Source organism: Micropterus dolomieu, linkage group LG12 (genome assembly GCF_021292245.1).
Source record: "Micropterus dolomieu isolate WLL.071019.BEF.003 ecotype Adirondacks linkage group LG12, ASM2129224v1, whole genome shotgun sequence".
NCBI lineage: Eukaryota > Metazoa > Chordata > Actinopteri > Centrarchiformes > Centrarchidae > Micropterus > Micropterus dolomieu.
In genome coordinates, this window is record NC_060161.1 from 5,497,918 (window position 1) to 5,524,192 (window position 26,275).

At 42.3% G+C, this 26,275-nt stretch overlaps 1 protein-coding gene across 2 annotated transcripts; it reads left to right on the forward strand.

Annotated features, from left to right (window-relative positions):
• Positions 1 to 227: 227 nt before the first annotated feature.
• si:dkeyp-121d4.3 (actin cytoskeleton-regulatory complex protein PAN1) lies at positions 228 to 22,078 on the forward strand. 2 transcript variants are annotated; one of them, XM_046065247.1, is made up of 12 exons: positions 228 to 442; positions 1,935 to 2,081; positions 2,161 to 2,403; positions 3,677 to 3,850; positions 3,935 to 4,210; positions 5,934 to 6,038; positions 6,183 to 6,320; positions 6,995 to 7,102; positions 7,472 to 7,509; positions 7,686 to 10,182; positions 11,192 to 11,300; positions 19,508 to 22,078. In XM_046065247.1, exons 1-12 carry the CDS (start codon positions 230 to 232, stop codon positions 19,558 to 19,560), a joined length of 4,101 nt encoding a protein of 1,366 aa, XP_045921203.1. In that variant the 5' UTR covers positions 228 to 229; the 3' UTR covers positions 19,561 to 22,078. The 2 variants fall into 2 exon arrangements, with proteins under 2 accessions (XP_045921203.1, XP_045921202.1); XM_046065246.1 differs by lacking the exon at positions 19,508 to 22,078 and adding an exon at positions 17,591 to 18,431.
• The last annotated feature ends 4,197 nt before the right edge of the window (positions 22,079 to 26,275 follow it).

The following is a 26,275-nucleotide window of genomic DNA, read 5'->3' on the forward strand; positions in this document are numbered from 1 at the left end:
GTAAAGTACAAGTACCTGAAGTACTGCGCTTGAGTAAACGTACTTGGTTCCACTGATGGGAAATTCTCCAGAAGTCGTATGAACAGATGCTCGTGCTGGAGAGGCTATTGTTTTATTATTATTATTGTTGTTGTTGTTGCTGAATGAACCTCGCCTGCAGCCGATCCTTCAGTTTGTGGCGTCCAACACGGCGTTCTGCGCCCTGACACCGCTCTCTTTGTAGCCCACCATGCAGGGTTACCCGGGTCAGATCCACGCCAACATCGGCCCCGTCCGGACCAACGTGACCTTCGACCACCGGGACTGTGGCGTCACGCTCCTGAAGAATGACCACGTGTTGATCAACCTGCTGGTCGACATGGTGACCAGAAAGAGGAGAGCTGCCAACATCAAGCCCAAAATCCCGTTCACCTTCAGCTACACCAAAGAGAAGAGAGAGCTGGTAACCTCACGTCTGCATCTTGCATATAGTGGACCTTATTCTGATCGATTTAACTTTATTATCCAACAGGAAGTGAGACACTGAAGAGAACCCCCACCTCGGTAACGGGATCAGCTGTGACGTTGATAGATGATAGATATTTATTAGTCCTTTCAGAAATTCATAGTGTATCATACACCAAACATTAGACCAACAAACGCACAACTGCTTTACCAACACAAACATCACCCGGGTGCTCTACAAGTTATACTGAGGTGCAGCTCCCCGACACCCAGTTAACTCCTGACTGTGACGTTACAACCCAAACTCACGGTCCAACCAGGAGAACAACAAACGCAAATGTGCACATTTTCAGCTGAGGACCGCGGCTTCTTTTGGCTTGAACTCAACAATCAATCATGATTTCAGTTAAATGCTAAAGTTACCTTGAAACAGGTCCGCTGGCAGAACACTGGCTACTTTCTGATCAGGTGCCTTCATGCTGTTGTGGTAGGCCACATAAGTTTAATTTTTACGGTGGACGGACTGTAACTTTGCAGAGTTGTTGTTTGTTTATTTAGCTTGAAATAATCCCAGACTTTGGACGCTTTCTTCTTTGTCCCTCACTATTTTCTCTCTCTTCCTCCACTTTGTAAACAGCTGCATCAAATTCCCGTCGTGTTCACACAGCGATGTGTAACAGTAATAAATCTCAATGCGAAACTGTGCGCTATATGGATTAAAGTAATCGATTTAATCAATGAATCGTTTCAGCCCTACTCACTGTACAGAGCTGCTGTTTCCTGTTGGCTTGAAATGATCCCAAACTTGTGACGGTGTTAGGCGATACACAGATGAGGCAGGTTTTAATCAGCGTGGCATTAAGCAAAACAGGCGTTCCTGAGCCAAGGCTGGTCTGGAACTGATTATCAAATCGAGTACAGCTGGTGCTGCAGGTAGTAATGCCATAATAACACTATGGTGGCAACGATATTCATCTGTTCATTCATTCTTGTCAAATACTGACTTCATGCGCATGTCCGTTTACTAACCAGTCAGTGTCAAGTATACGAGAAGCAGCCCACAGAAATGATTTCTTTAGTGCACTCGCAGAACTGCAAAGTGAAACCAAACCAAAACTAACCAAATGTATTAAAAAATGAACTTTGTTTTAGACCTTGGTGCAGACCTTCAGCTGTGAAAGGGCCCTAAAAGAGGTGTAATACAAACACGGCTCCGTCCCTTCAGACAGCAGCACCCCCCTGCCAACCCTTCAGACAGCGGCGCCCCCCTGCCAACCCTTTGTTTTTTCCCTTCAGACAGCAGCACCCCCCTGCCAACCCTTCAGACAGCGGCGCCCCCCTGCCAACCCTTTGTTTTTTCCCTTCAGACAGCAGCACCCCCCTGCCAACCCTTCAGACAGCGGCGCCCCCCTGCCAACCCTTTGTTTTTTCCCTTCAGACAGCAGCGCTCCGGCCAACCCTTGACGTTTTGTTCTGGTTGTGTCTTTCAGGGCATCATCACCTGTCTGGGAGCTGAAGAAGGCATCGTGAACTCTGAGGAGCACGGAGAGCTTCCCTTCGACGTCTGTGAGAACTTCAGCGACACAGAGTTCAGCACCGCAGACATCCACAAGGAGGTGGAGTTCACGGTGGCCGTGGTGAGTCTGCCGGACGCCGGACCAGAGGACAGGAAGTGAAGACGTTTCATTTCCTGACGCCGTTGTTCTGTCTCCGCAGGTGAAAACTGGAAAGAGGGCGATCAGGCTGATGAGGACGAAGAGGATTGAGGACCAAATCCTGGAGGAGCAGAAAAGACGGGGGGAGGAGGAGAAGAAGAAGAAGCAGGAGGAAAAGGAGAAAAGGAAGCGAGAGGAGGAGGAGAGGAAGAGGAGGGAGGAGTTAGAGGAGGAACGAGAGAGAGAGGCGGAGAGGAAGAAGAAGGAGGAGGTGGCGGCGGCGCTGGCAGCGGCCAAATGCAAAGTGAGAAGCAGAACAGGAGACACTCACAGATTTTAGTTTCACACATTTACACATAAAACACATCTGTAACACCTGCTGGGAACTTCAGGGTCAAATAAACTACAACCTGTCCCAGAAGGCAAAAGAAAAACACAATTCAGTCAAATTCAGGAGTTTAAGGTTTATTTTTAAGTTTATTTTGCTTGAGTTTACTTTAAGGTTTAGTTAAATTTGTTAAAGTGTTTAGTAGGGCTGAAACAATTAGATTAAGTAGATTTAATAAAAGTCATCGATGCTTCGTATAATCCATGTAACTAAATAGCACAGTGTTTCGCAGGGACATCGTGTAGTCGAGCCTTTAGTATAACTTGTAGCTTGTGTAACTTGCAGCTGTCTGGTTGTTGGTCTGGTGTTTGCTGTATGACACTGAATTTCCAAAAGGACTAATAAATATCTATCACCTATAAACGTGCACAGCTGATCCCGTTACCGGGGGGGGCGCCGCCGCCATGCAAAAGTACTTCTTAAACGAAGCATCGATAAATCGTTGAAATAACCTATAGAAGCTTTGAATACAAAATAATCGTTTGCTGCAGCCGTAGTGTTTAGTTTGAGTTTATTTTAAGGTTGACTTTAGTTAAACATTATGTAAGATGTTTTTAGTGTGATGTGGCGATGGCGCAATGGATAAGACTATGATGTGGCGTCCCAACAGTTTCACAGTGTAATTCAGCGACATGGTAAAAGCTGTACATGTGCATTTCTTATGATCACATTACATTACGATCAATAACTATTAAGTTGCCAACTTCTCTAACAGCCAGACATCAAGCAAGTGCGACAACAGAAGACAGAGCGAGCAGCTAATAAGTTATTACTGACTAGTCCAAGAAGGCCAGCTCGCCATCTGTCCTGCAGCCTTTCAGCTCTTTTAGCTCAACCAGTAAAAGCCACTCTGATATTTACTCTTGTCCTTGTTCCTCCGACGTCTTCAGTCTCTTTCGCAGCCTCTGCCATCATATCTATTCTGAGAATACCGAGCCGTTGAGTTTATTTAAGAGTGAAGTTTAAGATTAAGTTCAGTTTTTGACTTCATAACTCCAACCTGTACGATTAATAACAAAATGTTCATTACACAGCTTATTTACGTTGTAAGTTTGTCCACACTCTTCAGCAGTTTTCACATTTCTTATTAACTTTTAAAGCTTAAACCAGTTTAAACCCGTTTCTCTCTTCTTCCGTTTCCGAGCGCTTTAATCAGACTGAAGTGTTTCTGACTGCTGTCGCCCTGCAGTGGACGCCGCTCGGCTTCACAATGAGGGACCCCGACACGCTGGACGACATCAGCAAGGAGCGATTTGAAGGCACCGTCCTCAAAGCCATTTCCAAAAATGTAAGAAAGATCAAGAAGGAGCCGGGGGAGGAACGAGGAGGAGGAACTGAGGGCGGACAAACTCTCCTCGCACAGGTACAGAAAGAGTCTGGAAAAGTTCTGCAGTTTGTGACTTTTCCAGAAAATAAAGAATCCATTAATACTTTTTTTTTCTTTCAGATCAAAAAGGAGAAAACAGATGATGAAGCTGAGAAGGCAGAGGCGGATGGGAAACCTGAAGGAGAGGAGGGAAAGCTGCAGATTAAAAAGGAGCCGGAGGAGGAGGCGGAGAAGGATCAGTCGTCTGAAGCTGGAGGTGGAGCTGCCGCAGGGGGCGACGGCGCTCCGGACCCGGAGATGGGTCGACTGGTGATGACCATCGACGGCCAACAGAAACAGCTTCCCTTCGGTCCCACCGACCTGCTGACCACCGCCACCATGCTGGACGGAGACAAGGTGGGAGACTCAAAACAGACTAACATAAGAACAGGATGGAAACTGTAGACGGGTTTCCCCTTTACAGACAATGAAGGATGAATGCAGCTACAGAGAGAAAACGGCTGCCTTCCTGCCGTCATGACATCATTTTACGGACATTTCCAGTATTGAGAAATAAAGCAACTTGATAGAAACTAGTAAAATCACAGTTTATATTATTATAACTGTTAAATTTACACTACCAGTCAAAAGTTTGGACACAATTAGAAGTTTGTAAATGAAAGGCACATTTTGGTCTATTAAAATAACAATAATAAATACAGTGTAGACTAGGCTTGTGCCCAACGATAGGATTTTCACTGATCCATGAACAGTGTCTAGAATCGACACCACACTGCAGTGTTTCCCATTCATGGACACGACTCGCCACAATACTATTTAATATTAGTAAAATCATATTTGAGCGCATGGATTCCCTCTCTCTCACACAAACACACTGAAACGCTGCCGTCTGTAAATAGCTTCTCTTTGTGCACAGTCTAAATCCAAAATACTTTATTGATCCCCGAGGGGAAATTCTGTAAATGCGCCTCAAGAGGGAGTGTTGCCGGCTTTTCTGTGATTCCTGAATCAATGACGGTAGCACAGCTTCAAAACTGTTGTGCTGATTGAAGAAGATATAAAACTGGCCTTCTTTAGACAAGTTGAGTATCTGCAGCTGTGCGTTCCATCACAGGCTCAAAACAGCCTGAAACTTTCTTCTGAAACTCGTTTTTGTTCTGAGTAATGAAGCTATTCCATGCGAGAAATTGCCAAGGGGTTAGGGTTAAGGTGACTACCTCTTTTACAGAACAGCACAAACTGGCTCTAACCAGACCAGAAAGAGGAGTGGGAGGCCCTGGTGCACAACTGAGCAAGTGGACAAACGCATTAGAGGGTCCAGTTTGAGAAACAGACGCCTCACAGGTCCTCAACTGGCAGCGTCAATAAATAGTACTCTGTGTCAACAGTGAAGAGGCGACACATGCTGGCCTTCAGGGCAGAGTGGCAGAGAAAAACTCAAGAAAAGAAAAGATTCAGCCATAATCTTTGTTCTTTTTATTGGCTGGAAGATACTGTTCCTAGAAGGCGAGCAGCCTTTTGCAGCAACAAGGGTCATTTGGGCGGCACGGTGGTCCAGTGGATAGCACTGTGACCCGGCCTTTCTGTGTGGAGTTGGTATGTTCTCTCCGTGCCTGCGTGGGTTTTCTCCGGATGCTCCGGTTTCCCCCACCCTCAAAAACATGTTGGGTTCTTCAGTCAGTGCCTTTGACCAGACACTGATAAAGATCTGGACTTGGTCCCCCAGCGCTGCCCAGCGGCTGCCCACTGCTCCCTTGAAGGATGGATTTCACTACATGTATGTGACAATAAAGTATAACCTACCTTACAACATTAACACTTTCTACACTGTATTTCTGACCGATTTTATTTTAATGGACAAAAATGTTCTTTTCATTCCAAAACAACAACGTTTCTAAGTGTGTCTAAACTTTTGACTGATAGTGGAAATGTGACACTTTCGGGTTTATTTTATCACCACACACACCACCTTTGATAGACATCAGCCAACTCTGGCTAACGGCTAACGTGACAGTAGCTGGTAGTACCGCGCTATTTGTGGTTAAATTAGGTTTGTGTGAGCTCTGAAACGTTTGTACAGCAGCTTGAACTGCTCCTAAACGTTGTCTGATCTGTGAAGGTGCGTTTCAACATCGCCACCCATCGAGAGACCAAAGAGGAACGAGCGACCTACGTGGAAATCCTCCCCGAATCCTTCGAAGAGTCCATCGAACAACGTCGACACGTAAGACTTTTAAACTACCTTCTCCTCACATTGTTGGCTAGCAAGTTTGGTTTGCAGAGTTTGAGTCAGAGCAGCTTTTAAATCAAACTGGGACTGGATGAGTCTGTGAACTGTTTGTGTGTTGGATGTGTTTTTAATAACCAGGGCATCGTGATCGAGTTCTCAGACGACTCCGGGCTCATCAAGTGTCCTCAGAACCCTCAACTCTACTTCCACATGTCCGAGGTAATAGAGAAGAAGAGTCTGAAGCTGAATGAGAACGTCGAGTTCAGCGTCGTCCCGGTGAGTCTTCCTCATTTTCAGTTATAGTTCTTGTGGCTGTGGTGCTTTTTTAAAAGGAGGGTTAGGATTTAGAAACAAATAAATACTGCAGAAAGTCAGAGTCAGTTCATTGATATTCATAATCAGACCTACCCAGACCCTGTGGCTGCAGGTGAGTCAGAACCACGACCAACCACTAATGTGAGGACTTCACTCATCTCTTCATCACATCATTTGAAGTTTTGCACTGGTTTACCAATTGATATTTTAATGTCAGGTAAGATGAGTCTTCTGTGTGTCTGAAAGTTTGATTTACGTGATGTTATCCAAGTTCAAGGCTTTCAGAAGAATAACTTCCTAACTTCAGATTGTGAAGTAAAAATCAGCAGTCTGTGTGAATTTCTTCCCATGAAGAAATAAAGCAGTCTTTTTCCCCCAATAGGTCAACAGCTATGTAACGTAGCTGCTCGTATTTTCTATTCTGATGTCAGTTTTAAAGATATTTACAAGTGAACAAGTTCTGAAAAGCAGCAAGCAAGCACTCCTTCCAGATAGTCTGTAGTTTCGGATAGTGAGGTCTGATAACACTCTAATCACTAAAATACTGGTTATGGAACTCTGGTGTCCTGGTTTAAATGATGTATTTTATCTTGAATATTTCTGAGTAAAAACATGTCCGTTATTGTTTCTCCAAGCATGAAACGGCAGAGGGGGGTAACCAGGCCATTAGGATAAAGCGTTATACCGAGAGCGTTTTCCTTCCCATCCGTAAATTGGGCCGTGTCGGGGCCAACAAAGCAAAGGTAAGGATACTTATATATTTATGATGTGAGAAGAAAGGAATAGCTATTTCTAGGTTTTTTGTTGTTAATTCATTTTTTCAAATCCATCTGGGCTCATCAAACGTAAAATTAAAGAATTCATGCTTAAATTTTATTTATTTTTCCACTATTTTGCTTTTAACATGCCGTTATCATACATCACATAAATTGATATGCAAATTATTTGTATTATATTAACAAGAGAAGAGTCGTCACCTAAATTAATTTAACAGTTTCTGTTTACCAGTTCTGTGTGAATTTAACATATGATGAGACATTTTTGTCTCGCAATGTCGGCAGAGGTATTTATTTTTCTAACTTAGCCTAATATGTGTTTATCTCCTTTGGTAGATGACCATCAAGCTACCAAAAGCTTTGGAAGACACAGAGTGAGTAATGAATTTATTTCTGTTATGTTCGAACATGATCAAGTGTGCAGAGAAGAATGCCATACACATATGTTTACCAATTTTTATATATATATAAAAATAATAATGACCTATTTCAAATTGGTATAGAAATTTTGTAAAATTATTCTAATGAGCAAAACAACTTTATATTTCAGGAAAGAAAAACCAGAGACGGACAAGCTGAAGGCAGTGGTGAAAAATCTTAGAACGCAGGACAACAAGACCAGTATCAGCAGAAGGGATTACAGTGCCACACGGCATAAATACGGCCGTAGCAGAAGTAGGAGCAGAAGCAGGAGTAGGAGTAGGGCCAGGAGTAAAAGTAGGAGCAAGAGTCCACCCAGAGACCAGTTTGGACGTATCATCAAAAGGAGATCGAGCACCAGCGTTGACCGTGACCGTAAAGGCAGCAGGAGCAGGCGAAGCCGAGAGAGGTCAAAGAGGCGCACCAAGAGCCGCAGCAGGAGTCGCAGCCGAAGCAAGAGCTCCAGCAGGAGCCGCAGCAGGAGCAGGGAGAGAAGCAAGGACAGGGCTGCCAAGAAGAGGAGCAAAATCAGCAAAGAGAGAGAAGATAGTCACAAAAGGAGGAGGGAGTTGAGCCCTCCTCCCAGACGTGTTGGAGTCATGGACGACGAGCTGGCGAGGAAGAAGCGGGAGCTGGAGGAGCTGAACGAGATGATTGCCTTCAAAAAGTCTCTGGTGGACCCCAGAGGACTTGACCCTGGACAGAGAACCTGCATAGACTACGACCATGGCAGGATCGCCGTCCCACTCGCTGAGTACAAACCAGTCCGGTCCATCCTGAAGAAACGACCAGAGGGACCGGAGTTCCACCATCGTCCTCCTCATCCCTATGATGATCCTTATTATGACCGGTCATACAGTCCTTACCAAGATCGGCGGTGCGGTGACCCCTACGGTGATCTGTACGTTAGCCGCCCCTACCCTGATCGCCCCTATGGTGACCGTCCCTATGGTGACCGCCCTTATGAAAATCGACTATATAGTGAAGCTCCCTATGTTGGCCCTTCGTCTGCTAGCCAGCGATACACAGATCGCTATGATGTTTATGATGAGCCCTATGACGATCGCTACAATGACCCAGCATGTGCCGACCAACCTTACGATCCATATCGTCCTGTCAAACGTAGCCAGTCTCCAGAACCCCTTGGTCCCTCATCATCTCAGTCTGGCCGAGTTCCTGCTGCCTCCACCCAATCTCCCTTGATGCACAGTGTTGCCTCTTCATCTTCCCAACCCCCTTTCAAACCTCCTTCTCCCACAGAACCGCCTCCGAGAAGCCCTTCTCCCAGACTGAAGAACACAACTCCACGCCAATCACCTCCAGCTGAGAAACAGCCCCTTGATCGCTTTCTTGATATGCTTAATAAAAAGGTGGATGCTGAAAAGAAATCAGAACCGGTTTATGTGAATGATGACCTTTTGCCTCATGAGCGGGCACTTCAAGATGGCAGGGGTTTCTCTCGGATTGTGGGATTGGCTCAGGAGCAACCCACCAGCAGTCTCGCTCGAGAAGGGGAAAATAACCAAACCAACTCTAAACGGTCCTCAGTAGAGAGGATAAGCGAGGAACCAAAGAGCAAGACGGAGCCCTATGACAAGATCCAGAGTCTGCTCCGTACTATTGGCCTGAAGCTGAGTTCAGGAGATGTATCCAAACTGGCAAGTCGAGCCCAAGAGAAAATCTATAGCCCAAAGTCCTCATCCACAGAGAGAGAGACATTGTCATCCCCAAGGGAAGAACTGCGAATAAATAGAACCGGTTCTGTCGAATTGGATCACATCCATTCCCCCTCTAACGCCAGGTCCTCCAGTTTGGAGCCACTCAGCAGCCATAAAGCAGTCTCGGAGTATGAAGGATTCCTGGACCAGCAGGAGATGGAGGCACTAAAGAAGGCACAACAGTTACAGAGTCTTACCAAGACAATGGGGAGCACACCCTCAACCACTCCTCCTCTGAAACCACCTCCTGGGCCTCCTCCTGCTCACTACCAACATCCACCCCCACCACTCAACTGGACCCTTGGTGTCTCTACCCAGATTCTCCCAGCACAGAGCTCCACAACCCCCAGCACGGGCACTCCAGCCCCTCCTGCAGCTGGTCAACCACCCCAAAGATTTGGACTTCCTGTGGGACTTCCCCCTGGACCCCCTCCTGGACCTCCTCCACGGCGTCCTGCACAGTCTCCTCCAGGACCCCCTCCTGGACCTCCTCCACGGCGTCCTACACAGTCTCCTCCAGGACCCCCTCCTGGAACTCCTCCCCGGTACTCTCCTGTACAACCTCCTTTCACTCCACCCCCCAGTAATGCAGTCTTTCCTTTTATTGGCCAGCCTCCTACAGCTTCATCCATCAACTCCTCCAGTCCTTTGCAGCCTTTAACCACTGCCGCGTCAACACCAACAACACCGGCAACATCAAGTCCTACTTGTGGTGACCAGTCAACCATCTCTACAACAGTTGCCAGATGCCTGAAGGTCATTGAGACGGTGAAATCTCTGGCTGTGCAGCCACCAGCCAAACCTGTCAAAACAGTCCAGTTCAGTTTACCTACAGAGTCTCCATCATCCTCCAGTTCTCCGACCTCTGCTGAGACAGATGATGAGATAAAGACTAAGCAGAAGGAGAAGGTATGATCAGCTGTGGCACTACTGTACTCATATTTTACTTATGTAAAGTAAAAGTAAACAGGTAGTGTTGGATATAGTCAAGAATTAAGATAATGCTTTGGGAAGAGGTAACGGTGTTATATTGCACTGGGGGGGGCGGGGGGGGTTGTTGACTGCTGAAGTACAATTCCTACAAGATGATAACTGATTCTTCTTTGTTAAAGATTTGCATCTGTGTTAATTTATGTGCATGTATGTGACCACCGGTAGAGATTTAGCAATAACGTTATCCCTTGGCAGTGTTTCCCCCGCCTTTGCCTTGCGCTCCGTCATTTTGCGAAAACAGAGATTTACCTGCCGGTTATAGGCTTGAGGCTGCGTAAACTCGTTCGGTTAGGACTTGAATGTAACAGACGTTCATTTATATGTAAAAGTCCAGCACCCCTGCTTTAAGTTATTGGGGTTAATGACTACTCATGCATACGGCTAATATTCAACTGTGGTACTCTGCTGGGAAATGCAGTGACTTAAACCAACAGTGAGTAAGATATAGTATAAATAATATGTAATGTATGTTTTTTTAGCTATGTGTAGAGGAACACTCCGCTAGCCACTAGGCTATTTTATGCCGTGTAATATGCCATAGGCTTAAGCTAACGATGACAGTTGTTTTGTCTCTGAACCCTGACAGTTAAATGTTCTCCACCTGCCCCTAAGCAGACCGAGGGGAAACACTGCTACTGCAACTAGTCTCTCTGCTATAAATCCGGGGCAAGCTATGTAGCACATCAGGGCTAGTTTCTTGCATCATTTGTAACTGTATCATGAGTTATACCATTACCTTGATTTAAAATGACACATACCATGATAAAAGATTTTGGCCATACCGCCCACGCCTAATTCCCAGGTAATATAAACACACTTGTGCACTTAATAAACCTTAGAAACAATGAACACTGCCATGTTTCACCTGCATAAGATAAAGCCATGACAATGCATTTGTTTATATTTGTATTTGTTTATGTTGCAGCTGGACATGTATAACCAGCGGGTTTTGGAAAAGAGGGAGCAGCAGTACAAGGAGATGCTAGCCCGTAGGAAAGGAGAGAAGAACAAGGATGGCACATTGATCCTTCCAGGTATCAGAACTTTGTTAATTACATAAATTAAACTTAACTAGCAACCTTTGATTTACAGGCATTTGTGAGTAAAGCTTCCAGTAAGGTTATGTTCTCTGCGTGCTAGTTCTTCAAAAATATAAATGCATTTTCAAGTTAACATTTTACAGCGGCATGCCATTTAGGCTACTTTTAGGGCTAAAGACAGAAGATAAACACCTTGTTTTCTTTTTCTTTAACCAGACAGGTACTTTGAGCCAGATTAATGGTTAGCCAGACATTATTGATTAGAGTAGATATGTTAAGTTTTGTCTAGATCTATCTGAAGTAAACGTATCATTAGCAAGGCCTAATTTTCCCGCTAAGCTAGATTTATACTTCTCCGTTGAGGTGATCTTGCGCTCTCACTGTAGATTTACACAAGATGGTAGGTGAGTGACAAGGAGCTGTAAACTGCCTTCAAGATTACCTAGACATCTTAAGTGCGTTACAGCGCCACAAAGGTCAGTCGCTCTTCTGCCGCACATGTTACCTGAGCCAAGCGGTTCGTCCCAGCAATCAAGAAAAGAAGCCAACTGCAATCTCAACGCCACAAAGTAACATCTTTTTCCTCTTCATGTTACTCCATTGGTGTCTAGCTTTAAAGGAACCCGTTTGAGTGCTACAGTAGATAGTCAGATGAGATTAGGAGAGGTCAAGTATAAGTATTGTTTGACACTTCTAAATACAAAACTTTATTTTATTTATACAACTTTAATTGATTAGTGTATTTAAACAAATTAATCACAATGCTTTACTGTGAGGCTATGAAATTCACCAAGCATTTGATACCAGCTTGGGTACATGATGACGTTCAGTACTGGAAATTACAGAAAAGTTTTGGTCAGTACCAAAAAATTATTTAGGTATGAGACCTGGCCATAGAAGTTAGCTAGACATGTAGTTTCCGTGATACTTTTCAGACAAGTTAGTTTTGCTGGGTTTTGGGTATTCGGCTTCATAAAATTCAGATACACTCAGTGATCACTCAGAGGTACATCTTCCTTCGCCAAATTGTGAATCTCATTTGTGCGCTTTGATGGAACCTGCAGTGAGACAGCTGGAACCACCATGGTATCTTCCAAACTACAATGTATGGAATATTTTGGTATGGATCCAAGAACCGAAATACCTTCATGAGAGCAGTCAAATATGTTTTGACATGTTCAGTCTCAGAACATCAGAAAGACAAGTCATGTAACCTTGAAGAGGGTTTTGTTTGAGACACTGCTGGCTTTGACTTTGTGTCAGTGTAAAACAAAAAGATTAAGCCCCAGTGGTATGTTATCCTTAAATAGTTTTCATCTAGTGTGCTTATACTTTAACCTCCTCCCTAGTATATCTCATATTGTTTAAGTTGGGATAGGTGTTCCCCCAAAACTATAGGACACCTTTGATTGCGTGGACACCCAATATTTCTGTGATCCATTATTGACTACCTTTCACTACACATACATCCTGTTTCAGTAGAACTTCTGCTTGCCATTAGAACTCAAGAGTCTATTCATATGGAAAACTAACTCTACAGCTATGGTCCAGGGGACACTTTGATCTAGAGAGATGCTAAAGGATACTGATGATGATTTGTCAAACTAAATCTTTACCTAAATCACTTGGAAACGTGTACTTCAGCAGTGACCACTGAGTGTAAACCCAGTACAGCTAGCTAAAATGCTATTGCTAAGCTTGCATTTGATCGGTTGTTCATTGTTAGTAAAGCCTGTAACGCCATGTTGCAGTTTAAACGAACATAGAACTTAGCTTTAGCTGTCTACGAATAATAATGTAGGAGGAAGCCTCACTAACAGCTTAGTCTGTACTACTGTTTGTAGTACTTGGAAGTAGCACTAGGTATTTAGAACTTTATAAGTACAAATCATTCTTTCTTAAAATTGGTTAGTGGCTTGCTCATGCCAGCGGGTTATGTAGCTGACATTGTCTGCTACAACAAAGACATGAAATACACTCAAACAATACCTAAAACTTTATTAGGTCGTGTTTTGAGCCTGATGCCGACTGCATGAAGAACACATCTGGTCCAGGACACAGTAGGTCTCTTAGGTTTAGATGGCTTTTACAGACATGGCTTAAATAATCCAGGAAACAGTCTAGTAAGAACTGCCTAGATGTTAACATCTAGGGTTGTATTGTTAGGAGTAACTATAAAGGTCATTCCAAAACTAACATACGATAATGAAAATTCAGAGGGTAAAAACAGATTTCTGTCCAGAAAATGGTTTATGTGAACTGTAGGAGTGGTTTTGCCGTCGACTTTCAGAAATTACAATTGCATTTTTTGGATGATCACATCATTTCATACAGCTGTGAAATCCAACCAGTCCTTCCATCAGGGAAATTACAAACAACTGTTTCCTTTTAAAGAGAAAACTAGCTTTTAACATCTAGTTTTTGAACTCTGGCCCGACCAAACGGAAATGCAAGCCATGTTCATGAAAGCCTTACGAGTGTTTTACTGAGCCTTTATACATCAAGTCCTCACATGTCCAGGCATAACTGAAGCTGTTAGAACAGCTTGCATTCTGATATAAGTTTGCAAACTGGCAAATGTGGTAAGTGTTTGTGCCAGGTCCAAGTAAAACTGTTCAGGGTAAGTCAAGTTTGCTCAGTTCTGTTTGTGTCAAACTGAATGGAGTGTAGCCGCGTTTCCCGGATATCCAGAAAAGTGACATTTAACAGAAGATCCAGAAGACTCGTCGTAATTGTGACTACTCAAAGCGTTTGATTCATTTACAGTGAAAGAAGTTCGTATTTTACAAGGTAAAAAGATTTTTTTTGGATCAGTAATTGTCAGTTTGTCAGCCAGGTAATACTGTTTTTAACAATAGAGCTAGTACAGAATACAGCTAAAACAGAATCTATGCTATGGCAGGTTGAGTCTGTCCCTTGAGTCGTGATGCCACTGTTGGTCACAAATGAGTTCAGATAACTTATTTGGTAATTAAATTTAAATGCCATGTTTCTTAAGGCCAATTTATACTTCTGCGTCAAATCTATGCCGTAGGTACGCCATAACCTGACGCTCACAAAACAGGTCGCAGCTTAGTAGCTTCGCATTCCTGCCTACACATTTCCGTGTTCTTGTCCCTCACCCTGTTCAAGAGTTGTACATACCACCTCTTCTGACGCCTTCTCTCTTCTCTGCTTTTCTGTAATTTTCCTAAAAAAGTAACTGCTGTTCAGCGTCGATCAGCTCCAATTCCAACATGATCTGCTCAGTTTCTGTCGCCATTGTTTTATAGTAGCCTACACCAACGATAAAGAAGAAACTCAACACAATGGGAACATAGAAAGCCCACTGCCAGCTAGTGCTTTGGCGGCGTCACTGTAGAGTGACGCAGACACTGACACCAACACCAGGTATGACGGTACGTATCGGCATAGACTCGACGCAGAAAATTGGCCTTTCAGCAGAGCTTATGTTAGCTGTGTGGAAGTAGTGTTGCTAATTAAAGTAATGCACACTAGCTTTTTCATCTGAAGTTGGTGGCACAGTTAAATGTATCGACAACATTTAAACATATGCTTTTGATTAATTGTATAACTGTTAGTCCAGTTTTAGTCCATGTCATTTAGTTGATTTATGCTAGGCCAGGCTAAAGTCATTGAGTTATTGTGTGGCTGAGGTCATCACTGATAGCAGAGGCGAGGATGGGATGTCTGAAGATATCCCCACATCACTGAGATCATTTCCGTATTGCAGACAGGTTTCTGATTTAAATCTGAGCCCACGTAGGGCTCTTCAGTCAGATACCTTAACTGTATCAGACGTCACTTATCAGCAGTCTGTCATTATCGCAGTAAGTGTCCAACTCTAAATACTACAGTGCTTCTTTTAAATGTCAGGATCATTATTAAGGATATGTTGAGTAATGTTACGCAGCATCTTGTCCAAGCTAAGTTTGTTAACTTGTTAATCAGCCTAGCCTACTAAGTAAGTGTATAACTTCTTAAGCTCATTAACTTCAATTCAAGGCTTTGAATTCCCTTTTCCTTTCAGTCTGTAAAACTATCTACGTTAGCTCTGGAAGCTAATGTAGAGATTTAAGGGCAGTTGCATATCGTTAACTTTAGTAATTTCAGACATGACTTACTGGTAGTCTTTCGTCAACACGGTAAGTAACTCCATACCTAACATAAATGAATAATTCTAATTCTTAACCATAATTTTAAGTGACATGTAGCATGGGCTAAATGTACCCACTGAAAATGTATATCACATCATTATTTTTGAGCTATCAACGTAAATACCTGTGAATGGGACCATGGCTGTGAACAAGCCTGTCCTTTCAGTCCATTTCCATTTGATCGCTTTATCTTCAGCCAATAATGTTAAATCGGTTATTTCAGAACACATATTAGACTTAAATGTGTGTCAAGGATTTCAGCACTACAACCCTGCTGGTTGAGATCTGGGGGTCTTTACATGGTCAGTTTTTATGTTCATAGGATGTTTAGATGTAAGATAATACAGGATATCATGCTAACAGGTGCTAGAATATGAATAACTAGAATATGCTAACTTTTAGACATATTGCCAGTCTCAGGAATGTTTTTAGTCAACTGTTTTGCTGATGTTTCAGTCTGTGAATCAGGACAAACGCTGCCCTCCATGTCTCAGTTGGTGTCTCAACACCTAACGTTTGCAGTTTCATCACCCAAACAGTAGGCCATCTGTCACTCCGCTCACTTATTCGCATTTAAATCCACTGTGATCACATCGCGGGTCTCATCTTTGTCTTTAAATATGCTGCTCAGGTAACTTTCATTTACATGTGCCATGTCGCTGTGACTTATCACAGGACTGACTGCCAGACTACCAGTCTAGATCAGCTTAGTGGAGATGATGGGGTCCAGTATGGAGTGAGTGAACAGAAATGGAAAACAAAAAATCTCAGACAATTTTAAAAATGTTACAGATGAATGGGCCTTTTAATCAATTTTTCAAACACCCATCAGTCTCCATGCACTAGCCTCCCCACTCATGGTTCTTAACAGTATTAATACCCACATTATCATAAGATCAACATATTAATTTTGGGACACAATAAAAGGGCAACTTCAATTGTCTGTTACTTGAAACATACAACAGATTTCCAATTTTTACAAAATTAAGTATAAAGCCATACATCCAGTTACTTTATTTGAGATAAATTCCATTTTCTTTTCTCTAAATGAAATACTGGACTCTGAATACATTCCAGACCATAAGAAACGGTATGAGGAAGAGTAGAAGTTAGTCAAAGTATTGTACTTTTAGAGTTGGAAGTTGAAAAGACATTTGTGCTTTGTTGGCATTTTTGTTCCGTATTATGTACACATACACAGCCAGCATAGACAAATAAGGCATAATTTAGCTAGGGAGACGATATGAATACACAGCTAAATGTCATACAAAGCTATTCAGATCTTTACTGTGAAGTATTTTGTCATAAATTCAGCTTTATTTTAAAGTGATGCAGAAAGGTTTGAAATGGAAAAGTTGTGCTTTGCTGAATGGCATTTATTGTCTTGACGGTGAAGGTAGGTGATCATTTTGATCTCTTAATTGCATTGATTTATCAGCCGGGACATTGTTTTAAAATTCAGCATGTTATTGTCGTCAGTTTCTAAAATTAAACTGAATGTGGTGCATACAAGTTATTAAATACTAGCAAAGATGCATGTACCACAAACATTTTCTGTCATCAGTAAGGTTGTCTTTTGGTTTTACATCAATAAGTTTTTGGGTTATCCCCACAACGGAAAGAGTTAAACTGTTAAGTACAGAACGAGGTTTACTTTCCTGGTGCAGTAATTATTTAGGCCATTAAATGATGGTTGATGGTTTAAGAAGTGTACAGTGGTAATACAGCACAAAGTATTAAAAGTACCGCAAATATTGGTAACCTTTAAAAAAGAACAACTCTGGTTTGACAAAGATCTCCTGGCTTTAGCCCAGCAGTTATAGTCATAGATGTTCGATATCAGTGGAGGTCTGCCCATCTATAATCTCTGGATTTTGCCCAGAGTGGCAAAGACCCTTTTTAATGTTTGTACAGCTGTGTACTTAACATTGATAACTGTCCAACTAGTCTCAGAGCGAAACAAACGCCAGCAAAGGTCTGCAGACCAGTCTAGTAGATCTTTTTGAAACCAGCCCAAGAATTTATGTGCAGTCGTATTAGTCCAGTGCACGACATAGTTTGGCATCACTAGTGCAGACGGTTCTTAAGGCTTTGTGACTTACAAAAGTATTCTGTTAAAATTTCTAGGCAAACCAATCAGCAGCGAGCCCAAGAACGTTTGGATTTGTGGTCATTCGCTGGTGTACTGGGCGGAGTCACGGGCCAAGTCTCCGGAGGTAGGTATGCAGCTGGGCATGGACCCCAGCAAAGTCACCATCTGGTGGAAAGGCATCCAGGGCATGACGTGGCCTCAGCTCCTGCCCCAGCTCCACCAGCTAAAGGTTACCTGGCCTAACCCGGACATCCTCATTATGCACCTGGGCGGTAACGACCTGAGCACCGACAGCCCCACCGAGCTGCTGGCCTCAGTCAAGAAGGACCTGACCTCTATGCGGAGCATCTTCCCGCAGTGCGTTCTTGTGTGGTCCAACATCCTCCCTCGGAGGGTGTGGCGCCACTCCGCTGACAGCCACGAAGTTGATCTGGTCCGAACCACGGTAAATCGCAGGATCCAAAACATCATCTCAGAGCTGGGCGGCACCTCGCTGACACACGACAACATCAGGTGCGGCGCAAACACGGGTCTGTATCGGGCCGACGGCGTCCATCTATCCCCCAAAGGCATCGATGTTTTCAATCTGAACCTGCAGGATTTTCTGGAGAAGTGGGAGATGGAGGTGAACTAAGCCCTCGGAGAAAAGTTAAGAGGTGGATCAGTTATTTTCTGTTGTTTTTATGTTCTTTTATTTCTAATGATAGCTAGGCAGACGCATTGATTCAAGTAACTGCAGCGACTTCATTTAAGCTCATAAGTCCATCTAGAAAGTGTCCGCTCTTGTTAGCAGTTTTAGCTTACCATGTAGGAACAGCTGTTGTACATAATGAACATGTTGGTCCGTCTTGAAACAATAAATACGATATGAACTAATCTGCTGTTTCTCCGTCTTTCTATCTTAATAAACCCGATGTCAGAACCTACAGTTATGAACATAATTTCTAAGAAAAGTGCCCGTTAAGTAAATGTTAATGTGTGTGGAGACATTTTTGAAGATATACACCCATTTTTAGGTAAATGATAAACATTTTTATCAGTTTATAAACTTGCATTGTATTTGTTTTTGGTTGAAAATAAATGGTTAAGTAAATTTTTTTCTGCTGCTTCTTTTTAGTGCTTTTATTTATTTTTTTAATTGTGAGTCATATGGTATATTATAAAATGTAGTATATTATCAGAATTAACATAAAGACCAAAAAAGGACGAGACCCCCGTCCTCCACAACATTTCACGTATATCTCAGACGAGTCAGCAGTTGTAATTTTCAAAATTCCGCTTCTTTATATGATTCAGTTATATATATTAGTACCACTGTTAACAGTTGATCCATTGACCAAATGATATGACTGAAATGCTTTCATTCATTCAACATTCATTAATAAAAATAAGCATCAGTCATGAGTTGCTGGAAAGAGATGGTGAAAACATGTAAACGTGTCCTGCTTCTTCGTTGGTGGGGTACCTTGTTTTTTCAGTTACAGGTGACACAAAACATTGAGAGATAACATCAAAAGTTATGCAGTTAATTATCCTGTGCTGGAACATGTTTACAGCAGATGAATGGACTCCCTTCACTTCTGTTGTAGACAACATGATTAACCCCTGACATGGTTTATTTTGTATTTATTTAAAGTTCTTTTGCAGCATGTCTCATCGTCCCACAATTTAACTTTGTTTATGTAGTCTGGTATTTCTTATTAGATGGTACAGAATAGAGCTGAGGGAGCATGCAACAAAGATCTGGAACTGTGGATGTTGAATTCAGTGGTTGGTGTCTTAAAGCCATCAGGAAGTAGAAAACGATATATAATTGAACCAACATTATCGAGCTGATTACTATTCATAATTATCACCCAGCACTTCCTGCAGTCTCTTTATTCTCCACTGAAGTTTCCAAGCTGTGTTGTACCTATTGGAGCCGACCAGGTGAGTTTTTGTTTTCTCTGCAGGTTCCAGCCTAGAGGGATCTCAGGAGGACTCCAGGACTCAGCAGGTGAACTGAACGGGAACCTCTGACTCGTCTGCTCGTTCGGCGCTGCAGCAGAATCTTGTACTCTTCTACGAATATGTAGAGAAATTTAAAAATCTTAGTCCTTCTGTTTTGTCTTCCCATCCACACCACCACCACCACAGAAAAAGGCGTTTAATCAAAAGAGCCTCAGACTCTTCAGGGCACCAACGTCTCATAAAACAATTGTAATATCTTCTTTTTGGACTGTATGCATAATTTAGCCTCAGAAGGTTGTTAAATGTGGGGTCGTAATGGCGCAATGGACAAGACTGTCTTTGGTGTGAGAGACCCAGGTTCAATCCCCCACTGTGATCCATCCACCAATGTGTCCCTGAGCAGGACACTGAACCCCTAGCTGCTCCAGAGGCGTGCAACCTCTGATAGCAATTGTAAGTCGCTTTGGATAAAAGCCTCAGCTAAATGAATAAATGTAAATCTAAACTAAACTTAATTCTGGCACAGGGACCCTAAAGACAGGTCTTGAGATATGAGATAATAAAGCAGGAGCCGCTTCAGTACTGCCTGTCTCCTCATTTTCAGGTCAAGTGAGCACAGCTCAGTAAGTCCGGAGCTCAATCACCTGGAGTCCTGGGCCTCTGGAACAATTACCCATTCTGCATAAATTGGTAGTCCAGCTGTGGGCACAGTGAATGTGAAGTTGAGGTTATCGGAGTTGACTTACAGCTAACGTTTTATTTACTCCACCATAGTTGGAAGATCCTGCTCGATCCCACTGCCTTTCTGTTGTTCTGTGAGTTACACGGGGATTTTGTGTTAAAAATGTTGCCAAGGAAAGTCGATGCTGTTGCAGCAAGAACTGCCCCAGCAGGTCAGTTAATCGTTCAGGGAGAAAACCAGGCCGTAATTTATTTTTCCCACCTTGGAAAACACAAAGGTCACGTATACATAAATAACTTTAAAATCACACCTCAGCTCATAACGTAAAAAAGTAACAGCCCTTGTAAAGTCAGTTTTAATTGCACTTTAAACAAGAGAGACGTCCACCCAGCCGCTGCAATACTGTTCATGAGTGTCTAGTGATTTATAATGTTAAAACTCATGCAAAGTGAACGCACTAACTGTCCAAACAAGGTCTTTTACAATGTCCGGTTCTGTAATCCAGTCTTGGGCTGCTGAGTCATATAGCTCTATGTTGATTATTGTTATTAGTTTGACTAAGTACCAGTTTTGTTTCTCTTGGTAGGGTCCCTTCTCGTTTCCTTTTCCCATCTTCAGATTTTACTAAGTAAAAACCATTTTAGCCTAAAAACAGCCAAAAGTAAACCACCATCTCAACCGGCAAGCTCACAGGTAAACAGAGCGTGTACCTTCAAACATGGCATCCCGTCCCAACATACACCACGGCGTGATGAACCTTCACATTCCCATTCCATTTATAATAATATAATGATAATCTTTATTTATAGAGCAATTGTGCAAATACACCATAAATGCAAGAGAAAACGTAAGAAACTAAAATAGAAGTTAAAAGTAAAGAGTTTAGTTTTCAGTCGAAACTCTGGAACAGACCTCTGCCCGAGAATCTCAACGTATGTGCTGCTGCGTATGAGACTAAAAGGTCAGCGATATAACAGGGAGGAGAGGCCATGAAGAGATTTAAAAGTAATCAATACAATTTTAATTTTTATTGTCCTCCAAGAGGATTTTATTTTTGTACATAAAATGTACAAATCACAATAGTTTCACTGTGACACAGTGGATGAAGCAGCGCTGCGTTTTATGTTGCATTGCAGATTCATTTAAATCTGTGGATGTTTGGATATTTTTTTATAGATGGGAACTTGTAGCCCTTGCATGTATGTACATATTGCTTTGCTTTGTAGTTTTATATGGATGAATGCTTTGTTTTTAATGTACCTTCTGTGACTTGTGTTATTCTTTGCCTGTCTATAAAGAGAAATATGTTCGCCTTTCTATCAGAACCAGCATCAACTGTTTCAGCAAGGCAGGTTTATTTGTAGAGCACATTTCAACATCCTCATGCTGCTCATTTTTTCTGCTTCTAACATGAACTCTGAGAAAACGAGGTTCACCTGCTGCCTGATAGATCCCACCCACTGACCGGTGCCATGTCATGTATACTTCTACTGTACTACATTGGAGGGTAATGTTCTTTTTACTTTACTACATTTGACAGCTTTAGTTAAATTGCCCAACAGTTTATAAACTAATATATCTAAAGTATCTGTACTAAATTAGCTCCACCTCGACCAGCAACAATTTCAACATGCTCTGACATTTATTATTATTAAGTGGCCATTCTGCATAACAAGTACTTTTACTAACTTTGTTATATAATAATACTTCAGTACTTTTACTTCAGTGAATATTCAAGATGCTGCTACTTTTGTTTATGTAGAAGATCTGAAAACTTCTTCCACTTCTGAAAAATAAAATTGAGTTGCTTGTTTCAGAATTATTCAAGTTTGTTTTTGTATATGAATATAATATAATATTGGCATTAAATAATTTCAGACAATTTCACAAAGCACTGGTATCCTGTAGTTTGTGTTAAATTGTATTGGGACGGTTACTGAAACTGACTGGATATGGCACAGCTCCACCTAAAATATGTTTCACCAGCCGCCACTGGGTATGCCACACCTGTCAGGTGGATGGATTATCTCGGCAAAGGAGAAGTGCTCACTAACACAGATTTAGACAGATTTGTGAACAATATTTAAGAGAAATAGGGCTTTTGTGTACATAGAGAAAGTCTTAGATCTTTGAGTTCAGCACATGATGAATGGGGGCAAAAACAAAAGTGTTAAGTTTATAATTTTGTTGAGTGTATAATGAAGAAATTGATTACACAAATTTCAGTTTCCGAGAGATGTTTTAACTCCTTGAAAGTCTGAGAGAAACAGCACATTTGAAAATTTCCAATCGTATGACATGGTGTGCAAACTATACCATAGCTTAGCAGCACAACCCGTACCGGAGAGGGACTGGGGCGGTGGAGCGTACAGAGCAGGGAGATTGCGGAGCAACCGGCCCTCTGCGGACGGTCGCTGATCGTTCCCTCTGGCTGGATGAAGTCTGACGCTCCGCCTGATCCATGACGATAGAGAAATATAGAGATTAATGGCAATAAAGCATGCTGTCATTATATTCCCCCAAAATGTTCCAAATCATGCTTTTAGGGGAGCTGATGTCTTATTAAGAGGAGATAAGCTCCCCTTGGCTCCCCCATAGTTCGCACTTTGGCATAACATCTGCTGAGGAAGATCATGATATTATTGAAAGCTCCAGAGCAGCTACTAAATGTGTTTAACTGTGAATATGTTGTGTTGATCCTGTAGTGGGTGGTTCTCCACCAGAAATTTTTGAGAAATAAAGACTTCATTTCCTGCATTCTGGAGAAATGTTCTGCATCAGTTTATGGTAGAAATGTTTTTATTTATATAAAATGAAACAGAAAATTCAGGCGGCAGGTGACAATTCAAAATATAACAGAATATAACTCAGAATAAAGTTGCAATAAAACAAGAATATTGACTTTGCGTCTGACAGTGGAGCTGATCTCAGAGCAGTTCAGATCCACTGATGATCCTCTGTCACATCCAGAGGAACACACAGGGATGATGGTGGACGTGACTTTGTGTCTGACAGTGGAGCTGATCTCAGAGCAGTTCAGACTGCAGCACTGTTGGGATTCCTCTGTCAGTCACTGCTGGATGAAGCTCTCCTCTCCACTCTACCTCCCAGTAACATGGCCCAGTCAGAGCCTCTCCACACACAAGCTGATGCTGCTGCTTCAACCTCTCTGGATCATCAGGACACAGCTGATCCTCTCTCAACACCTCCACCTTTCTGACCCCTCACACTCTGACAGAGATCACTTCAGTCTGATGAGAGAAGAAGACAGAGAGCAGAAGTCATAAATCAGAGTTTACAGAGACTCCCTTCATCAGCTGTCAGTCAGTGATGCAGCACATCCAGTATAAAGACCAGCAGGGACTTCAGCGGACTTGACGGTATAGGAGGGGCATTAGGGGGCAATGTCCCCCCAAATATAATTATGATATAATTTACAAAATTATATAAGTTTAATTTAATTCACATTTCAGTGAGGAATAATAAAAATATACATTTACAAACATTTACGTTATTAGTTGAAAACATATTAAAGCTAACATAAAATTCACAGTGTGGCTCTGTGAGGAAACCCCCTCGCATGAAATGACTTGGAATTAGTGGGAGATTCCTAGCGGCAGTGCACACATCAAAACAAAGCAAGCAGCTCAAAACGCTCCAAAATGGACATTAGTGGTTCTAAACCCCAGCTGCTTCATCCACGCTTACAAACCCTAACTCTGAATCTTTTACTACATCCACACGTCGATAAACGAGTCTGCTGACCCCATACAGCAAGATAAAGACAGATGTTATGCCGAGAAATGCACCTCCAAAAACTGTTTTTAAATGCTATAATATCCTTTGTGGGGTTCATCAATGGCGATAAATGAAACAAAGTAGGCCTATATATTTTCTGAACGTTTAGAGTCCTTAATAATTTATTACACTTAGTAGCATTCCTTATGATTCAGCAAAATTTCGGCAGTACAGATGTTGTAGGCTACTTGCCGAGAATTGCATCCAACTCTTTTCTCAGCATAAATTAACGGTAGTCTACCACTCGCGAGGTGCACGCAATTCTTGGCAGTCATGCAGAATTCAGTACAACACCTGCTATTTCGTGGCTCCGCAGATGCTAACGTCATTGTCCAAACATCACAAAATGCTTATCAAATCAGATCCATCTTAGTTTGAAACAGTATCTGCACTAATAGTTCTGCATCAGGAATATAAATCTGTTAGCAGAACATTTTGTCTTCATCCTCAATGCATCATCTTCCATCAGGTCAGTTTACAGTAAAAACTGTCTCTTAGTTTGTGGGGATCGGCAGAGATCAGACAATCAGACAATGCATCGCTCAAGGATTGTGTATTCAAAGAGCCTTAGTGAACCTCCCAAGCCGTAAAGGTGTCACTAGAGACATTCAACAGGACAGCAATAGGGGCTATCTGACCCCTCTCTCTCTCTCCCGCAGGGCACCTCCAGCCTCAACCTGACTCTTTTTCCCCCCACAGAACGGCTGAGCCATAAACCACCATTCCCTTCTCTCTTAGCCGATGTGGAAATGTGATAAGCTAGAGATGCAAAAAAGAGAAGACCCTAACAACCCCTGTTTCTCGAACCAACAAAGGTTCCATTATAACTGTGTTTGTTCTGTTTAAATAATAACCTTGCTAAGTGAGCAGCGGTGTTTGCCTCTGAGTTTAGTAAGTAATGACCCTGTTGTTATCCTTTAGTGATGTTTGAAAACTAGCAGACCCATAAGAAAGTAATCTTGAAGAGTTCCCTAACATGTCTATGAAGATTCTCAGTCATCCAGGTCATAGTTATCCAACGAAGGTTAAAATCAAGGGCAACTGGACTTGGTTGAACATATTGGAAGACGTTTCGTCCCTCATCCAAAGGACTTCTTCAGTTCTGACTGACTGGCAGGGAAACTCAGCTATTTAACCTCAGTGGGGTCGTTGGCCCGGGTCATCGATACCGCTGGTTCATTAGTGTTCCTTGTTGCTGTGACGACAGTCGTTACAGTCGTTAGAGTTCCTTAACCTCTTTCTGTTTTACTAATGCTTTATTTAAATGTTTCATATTCAATTTCCTACTAAAACGTCCATCGATACGCCTGTGTGTGTGCATCACCAGCCTCTCAGTTAAAGTGGTAAATCTCACACAGGAATGTCTACTGTTTTCTCGTGTGACCCGAGAGCCACCAAGGGGACAGGAAAGGTATAACACGTGAAAGTGTTTAAAACTCGGCTTAAGCTGACAATGAGCGCCAAGTACTTATCACCATGTAATTGTATAAACAAAACTTTTTGCTGCCACGCTAACATCTAAATTGTCTCTTGAGTTAAAACCATCAAGTTTACACTGAGAACATGTAGTTAAGCTTTGTTACGTTTTTGTATAACGATTATAACCTTTAACCCTAGTGTTCAGTCTTGTTTTGCTTGTCTTTATCCGAATGTTTAGAACTGAGTATTTTTCAAATGTCGATATTGTGGAGAGAGAGAGTTTAAAGGGAAATACGTACAACGAATATATATTTTCTTTATCCCACTAGAAAGTTAACACTTTTGGGGTGACTCCCCCCAGAGAAACCCACTCCCAAATTGATGTCACCACGTCCTAAATGGGGCAGATAAAAGGCCTTGTTGTCTTTTGTCTATCTGTCTTCTAAAAAAAACTCTTTTGAAACTAAATGTATACGCTCTCGTTAACTTCCTTTACCTTTCAAATTCTGATCTTTTTTTTTTTTCGTTTCGTACTTAAATTTTCTTCAGACGAGCTGGGAAAAATTCGGCCCTTGAATCCCCAATTTTCTTAGCGGGAGATTTGATTTTTGATTTTCTTTGGAGCTGCTTGGGTGAAACTTTCCCCAGACTTGTTTAATCTCAGCAACATTGAATAGCACATATTCCCGGGGCCTCGCGAACCTACTCCAAATGTGTGAGTTTATTTGATTTTGTTGTTTCAACCTCATCTGATCGTTTTGAACAACTTTGGACCAGAAACTCAGAAGCCGTTCATTTCTTGCCTTGAATGAACGAAGCCACGGCTCCAACGACAGAGCCTGGAGTGGGTTCCGCTGAGCTATAGCGACAC

Bases quoted from the DNA above. Each gene is read 5' to 3' on its own strand.
- si:dkeyp-121d4.3 (XM_046065246.1), top strand. From the start codon at position 230: ATGCAGGGTTACCCGGGTCAGATCCACGCCAACATCGGCCCCGTCCGG. The intron at 2,082-2,160 runs GTGAGTCTGCCG...CTGTCTCCGCAG, and splicing joins TGGAGTTCACGGTGGCCGTG to GTGAAAACTGGAAAGAGGGC. The intron at 2,404-3,676 runs GTGAGAAGCAGA...GTCGCCCTGCAG, and splicing joins TGGCAGCGGCCAAATGCAAA to TGGACGCCGCTCGGCTTCAC.